Source organism: Mycteria americana, chromosome 3 (assembly GCF_035582795.1).
Source record: "Mycteria americana isolate JAX WOST 10 ecotype Jacksonville Zoo and Gardens chromosome 3, USCA_MyAme_1.0, whole genome shotgun sequence".
Lineage (NCBI taxonomy): Eukaryota > Metazoa > Chordata > Aves > Ciconiiformes > Ciconiidae > Mycteria > Mycteria americana.
In genome coordinates, this window is record NC_134367.1 from 131,785,226 (window position 1) to 131,798,614 (window position 13,389).

The window sequence follows — 13,389 nt, forward strand, 5'->3', positions numbered from 1 at the left end:
GCTCCTGCCCCCTCCTCCTTTGCATCAAAGGTCTTTGCAACCTTCAGATGTGCCAAGAGCCAAAACCCAGCAGCGGTCCCTGCTGCGGACCAGAGGACATCCCAGCGAGCGGGGGCCTTCCAGGAATGCCGTACATAAACAGGTCCGGGGAAGAACAACGGACATCTGCAGTCTTCAGTACGGGGATTTTTGGAGACTTTTCTATTTAGGTTATAAAGGAGGGAAGCGAACAAGGGGGTTTCTCGTTTCGGTTCCTCGGTTGGATTGCTGTCGCTCACTACCGCGTTACTGAGCTAACTCAGCACACAAAAACCAGATAAATCAACAAATAGGAAGATTACTGGAATGAACATTGAATTCATGGTTAGGACGGATGCCTGCTAAGCATGAAAAGATAAGACAGACTCACAGGTCAAGGGGTTAAAGTCTGAGTTAGCTGCTGCGAGAGGGAAGCTCCAGGAGATGATCCCCGGACGCAGAAGGGCAGGCGGACTGCCAGCGAGGGAACCAGGATTAGCTTTTTTTGCTAAAACTCCTGAGTTTTTTGCTCGTTTTTGCTATCCCAGCAAGCGCCAAGCGCAAGGAGCACCGCATCTGGAGAGCCTCTCCTGCAGTCCTCCCTTCTTCGGGGCGCTCCATTAATCGTCGCCCTCCGTAACACCGTCACCATCCTGACCTCTCTGCAGACGCTGCTCTGCGGGCAGGGATCCGCTTGAGAAGGACAGCTTGACAGTAAAATCAAACAATAAAACAAAGCAGGACATGCACGGGGGGTGCCCAGATGTGCAAAACGCTGGTTCGCATACGCGCACGGCCGGTTGCGTGCGTGGCTGCGGCACCCCGACGGCGAGCACGCCCGCTGCAGCGCCGGGGCAGAAAAGAAGTCACCGTGTTGCTTGGCATCTCCTGGACTGAAAAAGAATAATTTTCATTTTAAAGCAAATTCTGCCCCAGTGAATACTGCATTTAAATATTTCAAAATATTTAAATTGCAGTCACGCTGCTAAAGTGCTTTTGGATCCTAAAACGCTGTTGTGGCGAAGTTGCCTCAAGCCCTTTTAAGGGCTTTTGCAACATTAATGTTTGTTTAAAGGTTAGAGCGTGCTATATTAATGCCTCTGCCCTTTCTCTAATGGCCTTCTGAGAGCCACTGACATCAGCCAAGCCCAGCCGCTTCGCCGCACTACACCGGAGCGGGGTCAAGTGATTAGCGAGTTATTAACGCAGAGCATCACAGCATCAACCCTCACCCCTGTGATGCTGGGGCAGCCGCCGGCCAGCGCTGCCCTCGGCACGGAGGGTTTGCTCCGGACGGCATGGGGGACCGGCCCAGCTTGGCTCCGTCCTGGCAGCCTGGACCTTCCCACGACCTAACTCCCATTTCAGGGCTCGTCCGTCTATTTAAAGCGCACGAAGAAGGGGAAAAATGCACTGGAAATGTAGCGTGCGCATGAGACACCGCGCCAAATATTCCGTTTCTGTTAGAGGCCGATAGCGAGGGATCCCACGGCTCTTTATTTGTGTTGGGGTTGTTTTTTTGGTGTTTTTTTTTCCCCTTTTAGCAATACACGCTTGAAGACTGCAAGGCCCTATTAGGGCTTAGCAAAATCATCCGCTGGGTGAGCGAGTCGATCCAAGCCCTCGAAAAACCCCAAAGAAAGCGGGAACCCGGCTAGTTTCTCCCGCAGAAAAGCGGCACCGGCCGCGGGCCGGCGCGCACCTTGGGATGGGAGCGTTGGGATGGGAGCGAGGAGCCCGCTGCGCCGGGGGAAGGGGCAGGCGGCGAGGCGAGCCCCTGGGCCGCCGGCAACCGGCAGAGCACGCTACAGGAAGCCGTAGCCTCCGGTGATAAATAGGAGACCCGGGAGCACAGGATGCGCGGAGGCCGAGCTCGGCGGGACGAGGGGATGTGAGTCGGCGGCTGGCGAGTCCCTCTGTCTGTCCGTCCGTCCGTCCGTGCAGCCGGCGGGATGGCCATCGCCCGGCTGCTGCCGCTGCCGCCGCTGCTGCTGCTGCTGCTGCCGCTGCCGCCGCCGGCGTCTGGCGGGGAGGACGCCGAGGTGCTCTGCGCCGGCACCGCCTGCTACACCCTGCACCGGGCCGAGCTGGGCTGGAGCGGCGCGCAGAAGCACTGCCGGCACAACGGCGGCGAGCTGGCCCCGGCCCGCAGCCCCGCCGAGGCCGAGCGGCTGCGGGCGCTGCTGGAGGCCGCCGCCTGGCCGGGCCCGGCCTGGATCGGGCTGGCGCTGGCGCGGGGCCGCTGCGTGCAGCCGCAGGAGCCGCTGCGGGGCTTCGCCTGGGCGGCCGGCGGGGAGGCCGGCAACTACTCGGCCTGGCTGGCCGAGCCCGCCGTCACCTGCCTCAGCGCCCGCTGCGTCAGCCTGCGGCCCGCCGGGCCCGCCGGCACCGCCGGCTGGGCCGACGGCCCCTGCCGCGCCCCGCTGCCCGCCTTCCTCTGCAAGTTCAGCTTCCGGGGGATGTGCGGGCCCCTGCCGCTGGCCGGGCCCGGCCGGGTCCGCTACACCACCCCCTTCGGGGTGCGCAGCCCGCGGCTGGCGGCCGCCCCCTTCGCCACGCTGGCGGAGGCCGAGTGCGAGGGCGGCGCGGCCCCGGCCTTCGCCGTCTGCAAGGGGCCGCTGGCGGGCGGCGGCTTCGCCTGGCACCCGCCCGGGCCGCTCTGCCCCGCCGCCTGCGCCCGCCGCAACGGGGGCTGCCAGCACCGCTGCCTGGAGGCGCCGGGCGAGCCCCCGCGCTGCGCCTGCCACCCCGGCTTCGCCCTGGCCGCCGACGCGACCTCCTGCCTGCCCGAGGACGCCTGCCGCCCCAACCCCTGCCAGGGCACCTGCCGCGCCCGCCCCGGCGGCTTCGAGTGCGGCTGCGAGGCCGGCTACGCCCTGGCGCCCGACGGCCGCCGCTGCCTGGACGTGGACGAGTGCCTGGCCGGGCCCTGCCCGCAGGAGTGCCGCAACACGGCCGGCAGCTTCGTCTGCCTCTGCCGGCCCGGCTACCGGCCGGCGGGGCCCGACGGCCGCCACTGCCGCGACGAGGACGAGTGCGCCCGGCCCGGCGTCTGCCCCCAGCTCTGCCTCAACCTGCCCGGCTCCTTCCGCTGCGCCTGCCGGCCCGGCTACCAGCGCCGGCCCGGCAGCGGCGAAGCCTGCCTGGACGTGGACGAGTGCCTGCGGGAGCCCTGCCCCGGGCCCTGCCGCAACCTGCCCGGGGGCTTCGAGTGCCTCTGCCCGCCCGGCTTCCTCCCGGAGGAGGATGGACGCGGCTGCCGCGCCGCACCCGCCGCCGGCGAGGAGCCCCCGGGGACCCCCAACGGCACCCTGCGGGCCACGGGCGTCCCCCGGGCCACGGGCGCCCTGCGGACCACGGGCGGCCCGCGGGCCACGGACGGCCCGCGGACCACGGGCGGCCCCCGGGCCACGGACGGCCTGCAGACCACGGGCGTCCCCCGGGCCACGGGTGCCCCGTGGACCACGGGCATCCCCCAGAGCCTGGGCATCCCCGCTGGGGCAACGCTGCCGGCCCCCACGGCAGTAGGGTCGGCGCCCGGCCCCGAGCACAGCGCCGACGGCCCCAGGCTGCTCCTCTACTACATCCTGGGCAGCCTGGTCGCCATCCTGCTGCTGCTGGCCTTCGCCCTGGCCCTGCTGGCCTGCAGGAGGAGGGTGGCCAAGCGGGAGAAGCGGCCGGCCAAAAGCGCGGCGGACAACTACTGCTGGGTGCCCGAGCAGCCGGAGAGCCGTGGGGCTGGCGGCCAGCACAGGTAACGGTGCCCGGAGCAGCAAGGCGGGGGGGGTGTGGGGTGTGTGCAGAGCCGTGAGCGGCAGAGAGCGTTTTTGCAAATTAAGAGGGAAGAGGGGTGATGCTGTCTCTTCAACACGGCTTTGCGCGTCCGAGAGCCTGCCCTGGGGTTCCTTGCAACGCGGGAGCTGATCTCCTGCCAGAGGCAGGTCCCGGCCCTGGGTGGGAAGGCAGCCCCAATCAGTCCTGCGGTTTATAAACCAGCTGCCGCTCCTCCGAGGGAAGGAAGGGTTAACAGGGACGGTGCTGCGAGGTGGAGAGGGAATGGGGTTGAAGTTGCCTGCCGGGGCTGCTCGCCAACTCTGCAGAACCTCACCGCGCTTAAAAGTGGCAAATTATAAGTATCGATTTGTCTTCCTAAAGGAAAACGGGTAATTTCATTTCTCATTTAGTCTCCCCTACCTGTATTTGAAATCCTGACGTGCCAAAGCAGCAGCTTCCCTGCCCTGTCCCCGCAGCCCGCCCCGATCCTTTGCCGTCCCAAAAGCAATGCTAGTCCCCCCCCTCGCCAGCCTGGCAGCAGACAGCGTGCATTCAACCCCTGGTTTTGCCTTGTTCTCATTTAAACGGGTTTGAAATTCTTACGGGTTTCACCAGGGCAAGAACTGGTGTCTGCAGCCACAAGCAGGCTTTGGTTTTTAATTTTTTTTTTCTTTTTTTTTAAAATATGTTAGGTCAGAGGTAATAGAATAAACCTGTTTAAAGCTAGAGCAGCAGAGAGCTTCTGCGGGGGAGCAGACACCGTACGGCTAGTGGAGCTGTCACTCCTGTGGCTCCCCAGACCCGTGCGGGAGCCTGTGCGATTGCACTGGGTTTGGAGCGGTGGGACAGCGATGCTTCCCTCCGCGGCACGGAGCCCCGTAAGGGCCGGACCTTAATCCACCCCCTGAGCGCAGGAGGTGCACAGCACGGGGAAAGCTGTTCAACCCGGCCCTGTAGACAAGGGCCAAGGCAGAGAATATATGGTAAAAAGGTATGAAAAACTGTGTTTAGAAGAACCACCTACCCGCTTCCACTGTATTCAGTTTAAAACCACTTGCAAAATACAGAAAACAATGCTCTCCTTCAAATGCAGCCGGATGAGAGACCGGACTTTCCTGTTGGATCCTAGTTTTTGGGTAGGACCCTTTCCCGACTGCTCGGGTTCCAGGCTGAGCGCCTTTTCCATTCCTCCCCCTGTAAAGAGTACGTTGGATGTTGTATATTTGCTAACTATTATATATAAACCTTTTAACCCCGCTTCAAAGCAAATGCTTTCTCAGGGCGAAGTTGTTCCCCAGTCTTCCCCAGGTACCTGACTTCAGAGAGCTGTTTGTACTCAGCCACTCCTGGCAATGAAGCCTCTTGGAACCGTTTCAGCGTGAATCCTCCCCAAAAAACTGAGGGGCACAGGGGCCGTTCCTGCTTCCCATCCAGCAGCGCTAGCTTCATTCTTTACACATGCTCTACAAGGCAAAAAGGTGCCAGAAAAGAACAGGCATGTGATTTGAAGGGTACATAAGTTTCCTGAAGTTTCTGCAGGTTTTATTGTATACTTGAGGCTTAATTGCTACAGAAATGGGAACTGAACACAAAGGAGTTTGCTGGAGGCAGTGACCTGCATCCTGTTCTTCCATGTGTGGAGGAAAACCCTTTCCTGATGGTTTTTTTTTTTTGTCTTCATTTCTCCATTGTAAAATTTAAAAAAAAAAAAAAAACCAACCAAAAAACCAACAAACAAACAACACAGGAAAATGTAGCTGATAGAAATGTCTTTAGTGTTCTGTCCATGCTTCCTTTTCTCCGCACAGTGGCTGGGAGAAGCAGTGAACGCAGCAGCGGCGTTCTTGGAAGTCGCGCAGAAAATTCCTACCCTGTCTGTGTTATGACAAGAAGGCAGCAGAGCATTTTGACTACATGAATAAATTAAGCAAATGAATAATCCTACCGAAATCAGTGGGACAACCTACATACATAAAATTATGCCTGCGCCGTCGGGCTGTGCTGACTCGGGGTCTGTACGGGGAAAAGGCGGTCACAACGACGTGCCTCACATCGCAGGGACTACTCGGTTTGCTTTAACGAAAGCTGAAGCATTTTCCAGACGTTAACAGTCTCAGGAGCATTTCTGCCTTATTTTGCAGTTAAGGTGTCAATTAATTGTGGTATATAACACTTATTCCACTATGAAAAAGGGAAAAGGAAGCATAAGTGTGGGCTCAGAGCTGGTACAAACCTGAGAGGTGTTATTTATCCCACAAATTCCTCAGTAAAACCAATAATCCTGATTTCTGTTACAACTCTTGTATATTCCGGTATGTGTACTGTATTACCAATGGAGTCTGGTAGCGCGTCCAGCCTAGGGAAGACGCCGATTTGTGCCTAGGTTTAGTTTGGGTTCTCTCTGGTGGAATATTTCCTGATGTAGCATCCTTCACCCCGGTGCAATTACACCTGCATAATCTCGCGTCTCCCTTTCTTCCTGCCGCAAACCCAGCAGGAACGTTCTGATCCGTGTCCTCGTTAGGGACTTATCCAGGGCCCAGTGAATCCCGTGGGCTAAAGCAAATCGGAACGGGACCAGCCAGTTCGGTACCCCGTCTTACAGTCAGAAGAGACGGGATTTTAAAACCCGAGGGGGTTTTACCGCGCTGCCCGGGGCAGCTACCTCTGCTCCCCGGTCTTCCATTTAAATCAGGTGCCATTATAAGCAACAGCTATAACTGTCCTGCTGTCCCCATGGCAGGACGGGCTAGCCGACACGTCCGAAATGCTTTGTACATATCAACTGGTTTGTAACGAAGTAAGTGTTAGATTTTTACGGTCCGGAATTAAGACACGCCTCATCCTTTGTGGAAATGGCACGTCAGGACTGAATTTTACTTTGTCACCCGCACGGCAATGGCACAGCACCGCAGCCTTGCAGTTGCCTTCGACTGAAAGACTAAGGTTATCCCACACGCTGAGTAACACTGTATGTCGCTTTTCTGATGAAACACCAATAAAATCTGAACAGAATGCGTCTGTAGTGGTTTTTAATAAATATATACGACATCAAAACCTGTTGATTTGGTACACGTAATCCTTGCATTTCCTACAGGGGTGGACGGCGCTAACGAATCCTCGATCAGTGCTCATCCCCCATGTAGCGAAGTCAGTGGGGTCTCAGCCTTTCACAGGCACTGCTGTCCTGAGTGAGGGCCGTTCACTCCATGCCTACCAAGACCATGGGGTGGGGGCACTGGGATGATCTCGGTTGGGTCCTGAGCCCACCAGCAAGGTCCTGAGCCCACCAGCAAAGTTCTGAGCCCACCAGCAAGGTCCTCAGCCCACCAGCAAGGTCCTGAGGCCACCAGCAGAGTCCTGAGCCCACCAGCAAGGTCCTGAGCCCACTAGCAAGGTCTTGAGCCCACCAGCAGAGTCCTGAGCCCACCAGCAAGGTCCTGAGCCCACCAGCAGAGTCCTGAGCCCACCAGCAGAGTCCTGAGCCCACCAGCAAGGTCCTGAGCCCACCAGCAGAGTTCTGAGCCCACCACCAAAGTCCTGAGCCCACCAGCAAGGTCCTGAGCCCACCAGCAAGGTCCCGAGCCCACCAGCAATCCCGCTGATTTCAGCGTAGCTCTGTATGAGGGCAGAGGTCTGCTTTTCTGGCTCTGGTACAGAAGTCGCTCGATGAATTCAAACTGCAGGATTGCTGGTGGCTAGAGCTGCCTCCCCGACATGACCACCAAAGAAAGGCCATCCTTCAAAGGGAAAAGGGCGCAAAGACGGGGAAAAACCCCGACGACGCAAACCCCCACTCATATTGCCCATATCTGCAATGACATTCAGCGGTGTCTTAGTCATTGACATTCGCCTGTAAGTAGTGTTCAAAAACCAGAAAACCCTAAAAAAAAAAAAAAGAAGAAAAAAAAAAGGACGCTGCATCTCATGATGGATGTTTGGTGCCTCCACGCATCAAACGACAAAGAGCGTTCCCAGCGTGGTTCTGCCTTTCTGCCTGCCCTGGGAAGCGCCCACGGGGATAAGGCACCGGCTACGCAAAATTTGCCGGCAGGGTCCCTGCCGAGCACGAGGAGCTGCCAAGGGTGGGAGGATGGCTCTATTTTAGCAGGAACGTCGCTCCCAGCCGGAGCGTGGCGAGAGGCCGCCAGCCTGCTGTTACCTCTAATCCTATTTATTTTGCCCTGCTGAGGTTGGGGCGCGTTGGATGGAGTTCCCCCTGCCAGAGCCTCAGGGCTAACCTGATAAACCCAAGGGAAGGAGCGTAACGTAGTAATTCAGCCGCCCCTCGGGATATAATTTTTCCCCATTTCTGGGAAAGGTGCTGCAAGGAAACGGCCTCCACCAGAAGAATTCAGAGAAAAGGTACTGACTAATGTTAAAATATAATCGACAAAATACCACGCTCCTTCCTTCAAATCCCACGAAGAGTCAGCCACTGCAAAAACAAATGCTTTAAATGTCTGCTCACTTCCTCTTCTTATTATTTTTACCTTTTAAATATTTCTTGGCATTTGGCTCTCCCGAGCCCTTTCAAGGCTGCGAAGCGCAGTTCGCGTCTCGCCGAGCAGATTTGAGCAGCGCCGGTGACAACGTGACGGTGGGAAAGAGCCAGCCTGCGGCAGAGGGGAGCTCCTTCGGCGTTGCAAGGCTCCGCAGAAAGCTCACGGAGAAGGATAAGAGTCTAACGCCCCTAAATAAGCCAAACTTCCAGTATTTTCCCTGCTGGCATCCTGACGAGGTTTGTCTAGCCTCTCCATCCCCTGCAAACCGAGCTGCAGGCGAGCCGTCGCTTACGGAAGATACCCATTAATTCCGCTCCGCTGGCTCGGGGCAGGGGCGCGGGGACAGGACAGCGTAAAGGCAGGTCGCCCGGTGGAGGTGACGGCAGGAGGAGAAGCCACGCGCTTCCCGTGCCAGATAACACGAACACCCAGCCTCGGGAGGCTTTAATCCCTGTGGGAAATGGCACTGCCTGCTTTCCCTGGTGGTAGTCCGAGAATTAGCATAAAACTATGAGCCGGAGGAAAAAGTCCCTACCTCGCCTGCCTGCCTGGCTGGCCATTAAGGCTTATTTTTGGCTGTATTTATTTGCCCGGCGCTTCCCGGCCTTGAGATATTTTTCTCCTTGCGTCCGAGCCAGCGCAGGGAAATGGGCCTTTTCTGCAAGGGCTTTCCGCGCACGGCTCGTACGCAGCCGGCGGGCACCAGCAAACCCCAAGCAGGTCGTCCTGGTCGGGGAGAAGGGAGCCCTGGGCCGTTTGAATGATCCCAGGTGGGATCGCACGCAGACCCTGCATAGACGGGAAAGCGCGTACACGCTACTTAATGGCCTGCTTTCAAATTTTTTTCCATCTTGACATAACAATTTAATATTATATTGTTGTATTATATTATATTATATTATATTATATTATATTATATTATATATATTGTATTGTAGTGTATTATATATTGTATTGTATTATATTATAGTATATACATTGTATTGTATTGTATTCTATTGTATTGTATTATATTGCATTTTATTGTATTATATTATAGTATATACATTGTATTGTATTGTATTCTATTGTATTGTATTATATTGCATTTTATTGCATTTTATTGCATTTCATTGCATTTCATTGCATTTAATTCCATTATATTATATCATATTGCAATTTATTGCAATTTATTGCATTATATTGCATTTCATTGCATCATATTGCATTATATTATATTATATTGCAATTTATTGCATTACATGGCCTTTTATTGCATCATATTGCATTTCATTGCATCATATTGCATTATATTATATTATATTGCAATTTATTGCATTATATAGCATTTTATTGCATTTCATTGCATTGTATTGCATTGTATTGCATTAGATTATATTATATTGCAATTTATTGCATTATATTGCATTTCATTGCATTATATTGCATTTCATTGCATTTCATTGCATTGTATTGCATTTTATTGCATTATATTCAATTGTGTATAACTGTCAGCATTCTGACACGAGGAACCTCATTTCCCAAATCCAGCAAACAAGCAAAGAAAATCCCCGTAACCGCAGGTCAAAAGAACTACTCCAAGGCCCGGCTGTCAGCATTCCTCTGGCCCAAGGGTGACGGTGACATTTCGGATGAGTCAGCCTCAAGCGAAGCGAAAGGTCTCCCTCCGGTTATCGCAGCGGGCAGCCGGTACCGTCTTGCAATAACTTTGCGTTGCGGAGGAGCATGATTAATCCACTTTTATAAAGGAAAAGGAGTATGTCAGCAGGAAGGGCATTTCTGTGTCTGTGACTCAGCTCGTCAGGGCCCCATCAGCCGACGCCTGCCATGCTTTGAGGCAACGGAGGGAAAAGATCATCGGAATAAAAGAAGAGTTATTAAAACATGATTAATCTCGTTTCTCCTGCCCTGATTATCTTTCCCTTCTACTGGCAAGACCGACCCGGCAAGCTGTCGGCGGCGGGGCAAGGCCATCAGCGTGATGATCTGAGAAATCGTTGTTTTGGGAGTACTATCTTTTTTCCTGGAAGTTTTCAAAATATTTCTCATCGTGCAGCCTTGAAAAGGAAATTTTTATCTGTTTTTATAATTTCTTAAAAAAAGAGAGAACAGAAATCTATGGGTATTGTTTTTGTTTTCTACTGATTACATTCTTTCGTTCTTTTTCTGTTGCTTGCCCTGGCCTTTCCCCCCCCATTTGGCTTCTGAAAACAGTTCTCTGCAGTTTTGCTTCTGAAAACAGAAAGAAGACCACCAGAAGTGAAAAAAATGAAATGAAAACTGGGGAAACAACAGGTTTTACTAAAGCAGAGAGAGACCGGCGTTCCCAAGCCCTCCAGGAAACTTCTGGGAGTTATCCTATTTACACGTTTTGTGGCGATGCAGGGCGACGGAGCTCTTCCTGGGTGAATTATTTTATCCAGAAGGCCATCGCAAGCTCACCCGTATAGACACTAATTTGTCCCCCCTTTCCAGAGGTCAGAGGGACGGCGGATCAGACCTACAGGACGCGTGTCACCTAGGAGGAGACGATGGCTTTGGGTTGAGATTAGGGAACCCTGGCCTGAGTCCAGCCCTCGCCCTGGGCTTCATTAGCGGCGAAAACGAACCCGCCCTGCGCCGAACCCCAGCCTGCCTTTCTGCTTGGGGTACGCCCCGGCTGATGACGTTAAAACCCACAGGCATTTCTTTCCCGTGCAGGTGACGCGATTTCAGCAGAGCTGAAATTTTCCAGAGCTGAAATTTCCAGAGCTGAAATTTTCCAGATTAGAGCTGAAATTTCCAGAGCTGAAATTTTCCAGATTAGAGCTGAGAAATTCCAGAGCTGAAATTCCAGAGCTGAAATTTCCAGAGCTGAAATTTCAGCAGAGCTGAAATTTTCCAGGGGGTGAAACGATCCATTTGAATGCTCTGTAGGCCAAGATCTGAGCTCGCCGTTGCTCCTCCTGCAGTCTGAGCAGAAAATGGCATTTCCTTGGTACTCCCCTTCCCAGAGAGGAGATGGATGAAGGTGTGAAAGAGGCCGAAGACAGGCGGGGGGAAAGGTGTCTGATAAAAAGCACGGGCTCCTCTACTCCCATTTCCATCAGGCTAGCTTTGCAGCTACCAAACAGCACAGCTTGTTTGGGGATATTATTATTATTATTATTATTATTATTATTATTATTATTATCATCATCATCATCATCATCATCATCATCACCACCACTATTATTAAGGATGATTATTACTCGTTTCCCCATCTTTCCCTTTTCCCCACAGCCCACGGCCTCGCACGAGCTACATGAAGCGCACAGGGCTGGGAGAGGACAAGACGAACCGTAAGAGTTTAATAAAGTAACCTCCTTGCAATGAGCGAAGCGAGGAAATACGGATTTGCTTCTCTGCAGGGGATCCCGAGGGCTAATTGCAGTGACTGAGTCTTCCGGTAAAAACACCGCTCTCAAAATTGAAAAAAAGGGTCAAATACCCTTTCCTTTGAGTGGCGAAGCTTTGGATGTTTGCTTTTCATTTTTATTTTGCTCTTGGCTATGTTCTGACAGCGGAGGTGGACCCTGCAAAGATAAAAACGTGGAAAGGGTACAGCTGTTCAGAAAACGGCGGCGGCGGCTCCCGTGAGGAAGGGAGCGAGACCCCCCCGAACTGGGCAGGAGCACCGGGGATGGGACCCCTCTCCCAGAGCTCAGCCCCAGCTCTCCCCACGCCGCTCCGGCAGCGGAGGAGCCCGGATGCCGTCCTGGAGCGGGGCACAGCACGCTGCCGGCCTCTCCACCCCGATTTTCTCTAATTTCAAGAGCAAGGCCATGCCAGCCCTGTTTATAACTGATTTGCAAAGCCCGGGGGAAATCCCACTTTTTCCTGGCGTCCCACCTGCGCTCAAATCCTCTGGAACTGCTTTGCTGGGCTGCAAATTGTAAGGCACGCAGAGATGGTCGCCCGTCGCTGTTAGCACCGCATCCTTCAAGCACAGGGAAGGGCTCGCCCAAGTCCCTCGCTGCTCTAGCAAAAATCAGTAAATCCCTGGGGACATCTCAGAATTTCTTTCCTCTTTGAAAAACCCACTGTTTTTTCCTCTAAAGTCTGACTTTGTCCTGGCAGGACTGGCGGCCTGAGCCCTGCCTTCACTCGAGCGCATCTTTAATGCCCAGATGAGCACTGGGAGCCGCCATCACTACGGGTTTGCGGTCCAGAGCGGCGGAGATGCCTGAGCAACGGGCACTTCTTCCCGGCAGTGGGGGTGCCCGCTGCAGCCTCCCAGCCACATGCCACCTACTGCCAGGGGTAGTCATCACCCTGTGCCGTGCCACCATCCCTGGGGACCCTGCCTCGCCCCCGGAGAAGAGCAAGTCGTGGGAAGAGGCCAAGGGGCGAGCGGGTACGGTGTGAAATCGAGACACCGAAGCTCTAGGAGGGGCAGCGGATGAGTGGTGGTGTTTAGGCTGGAAGGGGCCGCAGGGCCATTAGGCTGGAGGGGGCCACAGGGCCATTAGGCTAGAAAGGACCACAGGGCCATTAGGCTAGAAGGGGCCACCGGGCCATTAGGCTGGAGGGGACCACAGGACCATTAGGCTGGAGGGGGCCACAGGGCCACCGGTCTGGCCCTCGCAGGGCGTCCCGAGCGGGGACGGCTTGTGGGGCTACCGTGGGCGCTGCTGCCATCACCGTGTGGGCTTTGGGATGCTGCCCCACGGCGGGCAGCCTGGCAAGCGGGGTGAGGAACCCAGCGGGGCTGGCACGTCTGGCTGCCCTCCTGGGCTGCCCTTCGGCAAGCGGCCCTCCCTCCAGGCCTGCTCCCCCTCCCCACAAGGAGAAAGCGTGTTTTCCCCGGCTCTGCTCGGCCCCTAAGCCCCACGTCCCCAGGCTGCCGCAGGTGCCCGGCCCGTCGGGGCCGCCAGAGCCGTCCCTGCAGCGCCCGGCCCCCAGCCCCGCTCCTCCCGGCCCGCCGGCCCCGGGCTGGGCGGGGAGCAGCCGGCAGAAGCAGGGGGGAGCGGCGGGGCGGCGGCCGGCCGGCCGCCCCCGAGGGTCGCCCCCGCCCCGCCGCCGGGATTCACCCGCCGCCGGGGCCGCCCCCGCCGCAATCACTCCGCACGGC

General features: G+C 55.6%; 1 protein-coding gene across 1 annotated transcript; it reads left to right on the forward strand.

Annotated features, from left to right (window-relative positions):
- Positions 1 to 1,629: 1,629 nt before the first annotated feature.
- CD93 (CD93 molecule) lies at positions 1,630 to 6,963 on the forward strand. The gene is made up of 2 exons (XM_075497097.1): positions 1,630 to 3,772; positions 5,601 to 6,963. The coding sequence occupies exons 1-2, from the start codon at positions 1,971 to 1,973 to the stop codon at positions 5,617 to 5,619; spliced, it is 1,821 nt and encodes a 606-aa protein (XP_075353212.1). The 5' UTR covers positions 1,630 to 1,970; the 3' UTR covers positions 5,620 to 6,963.
- The last annotated feature ends 6,426 nt before the right edge of the window (positions 6,964 to 13,389 follow it).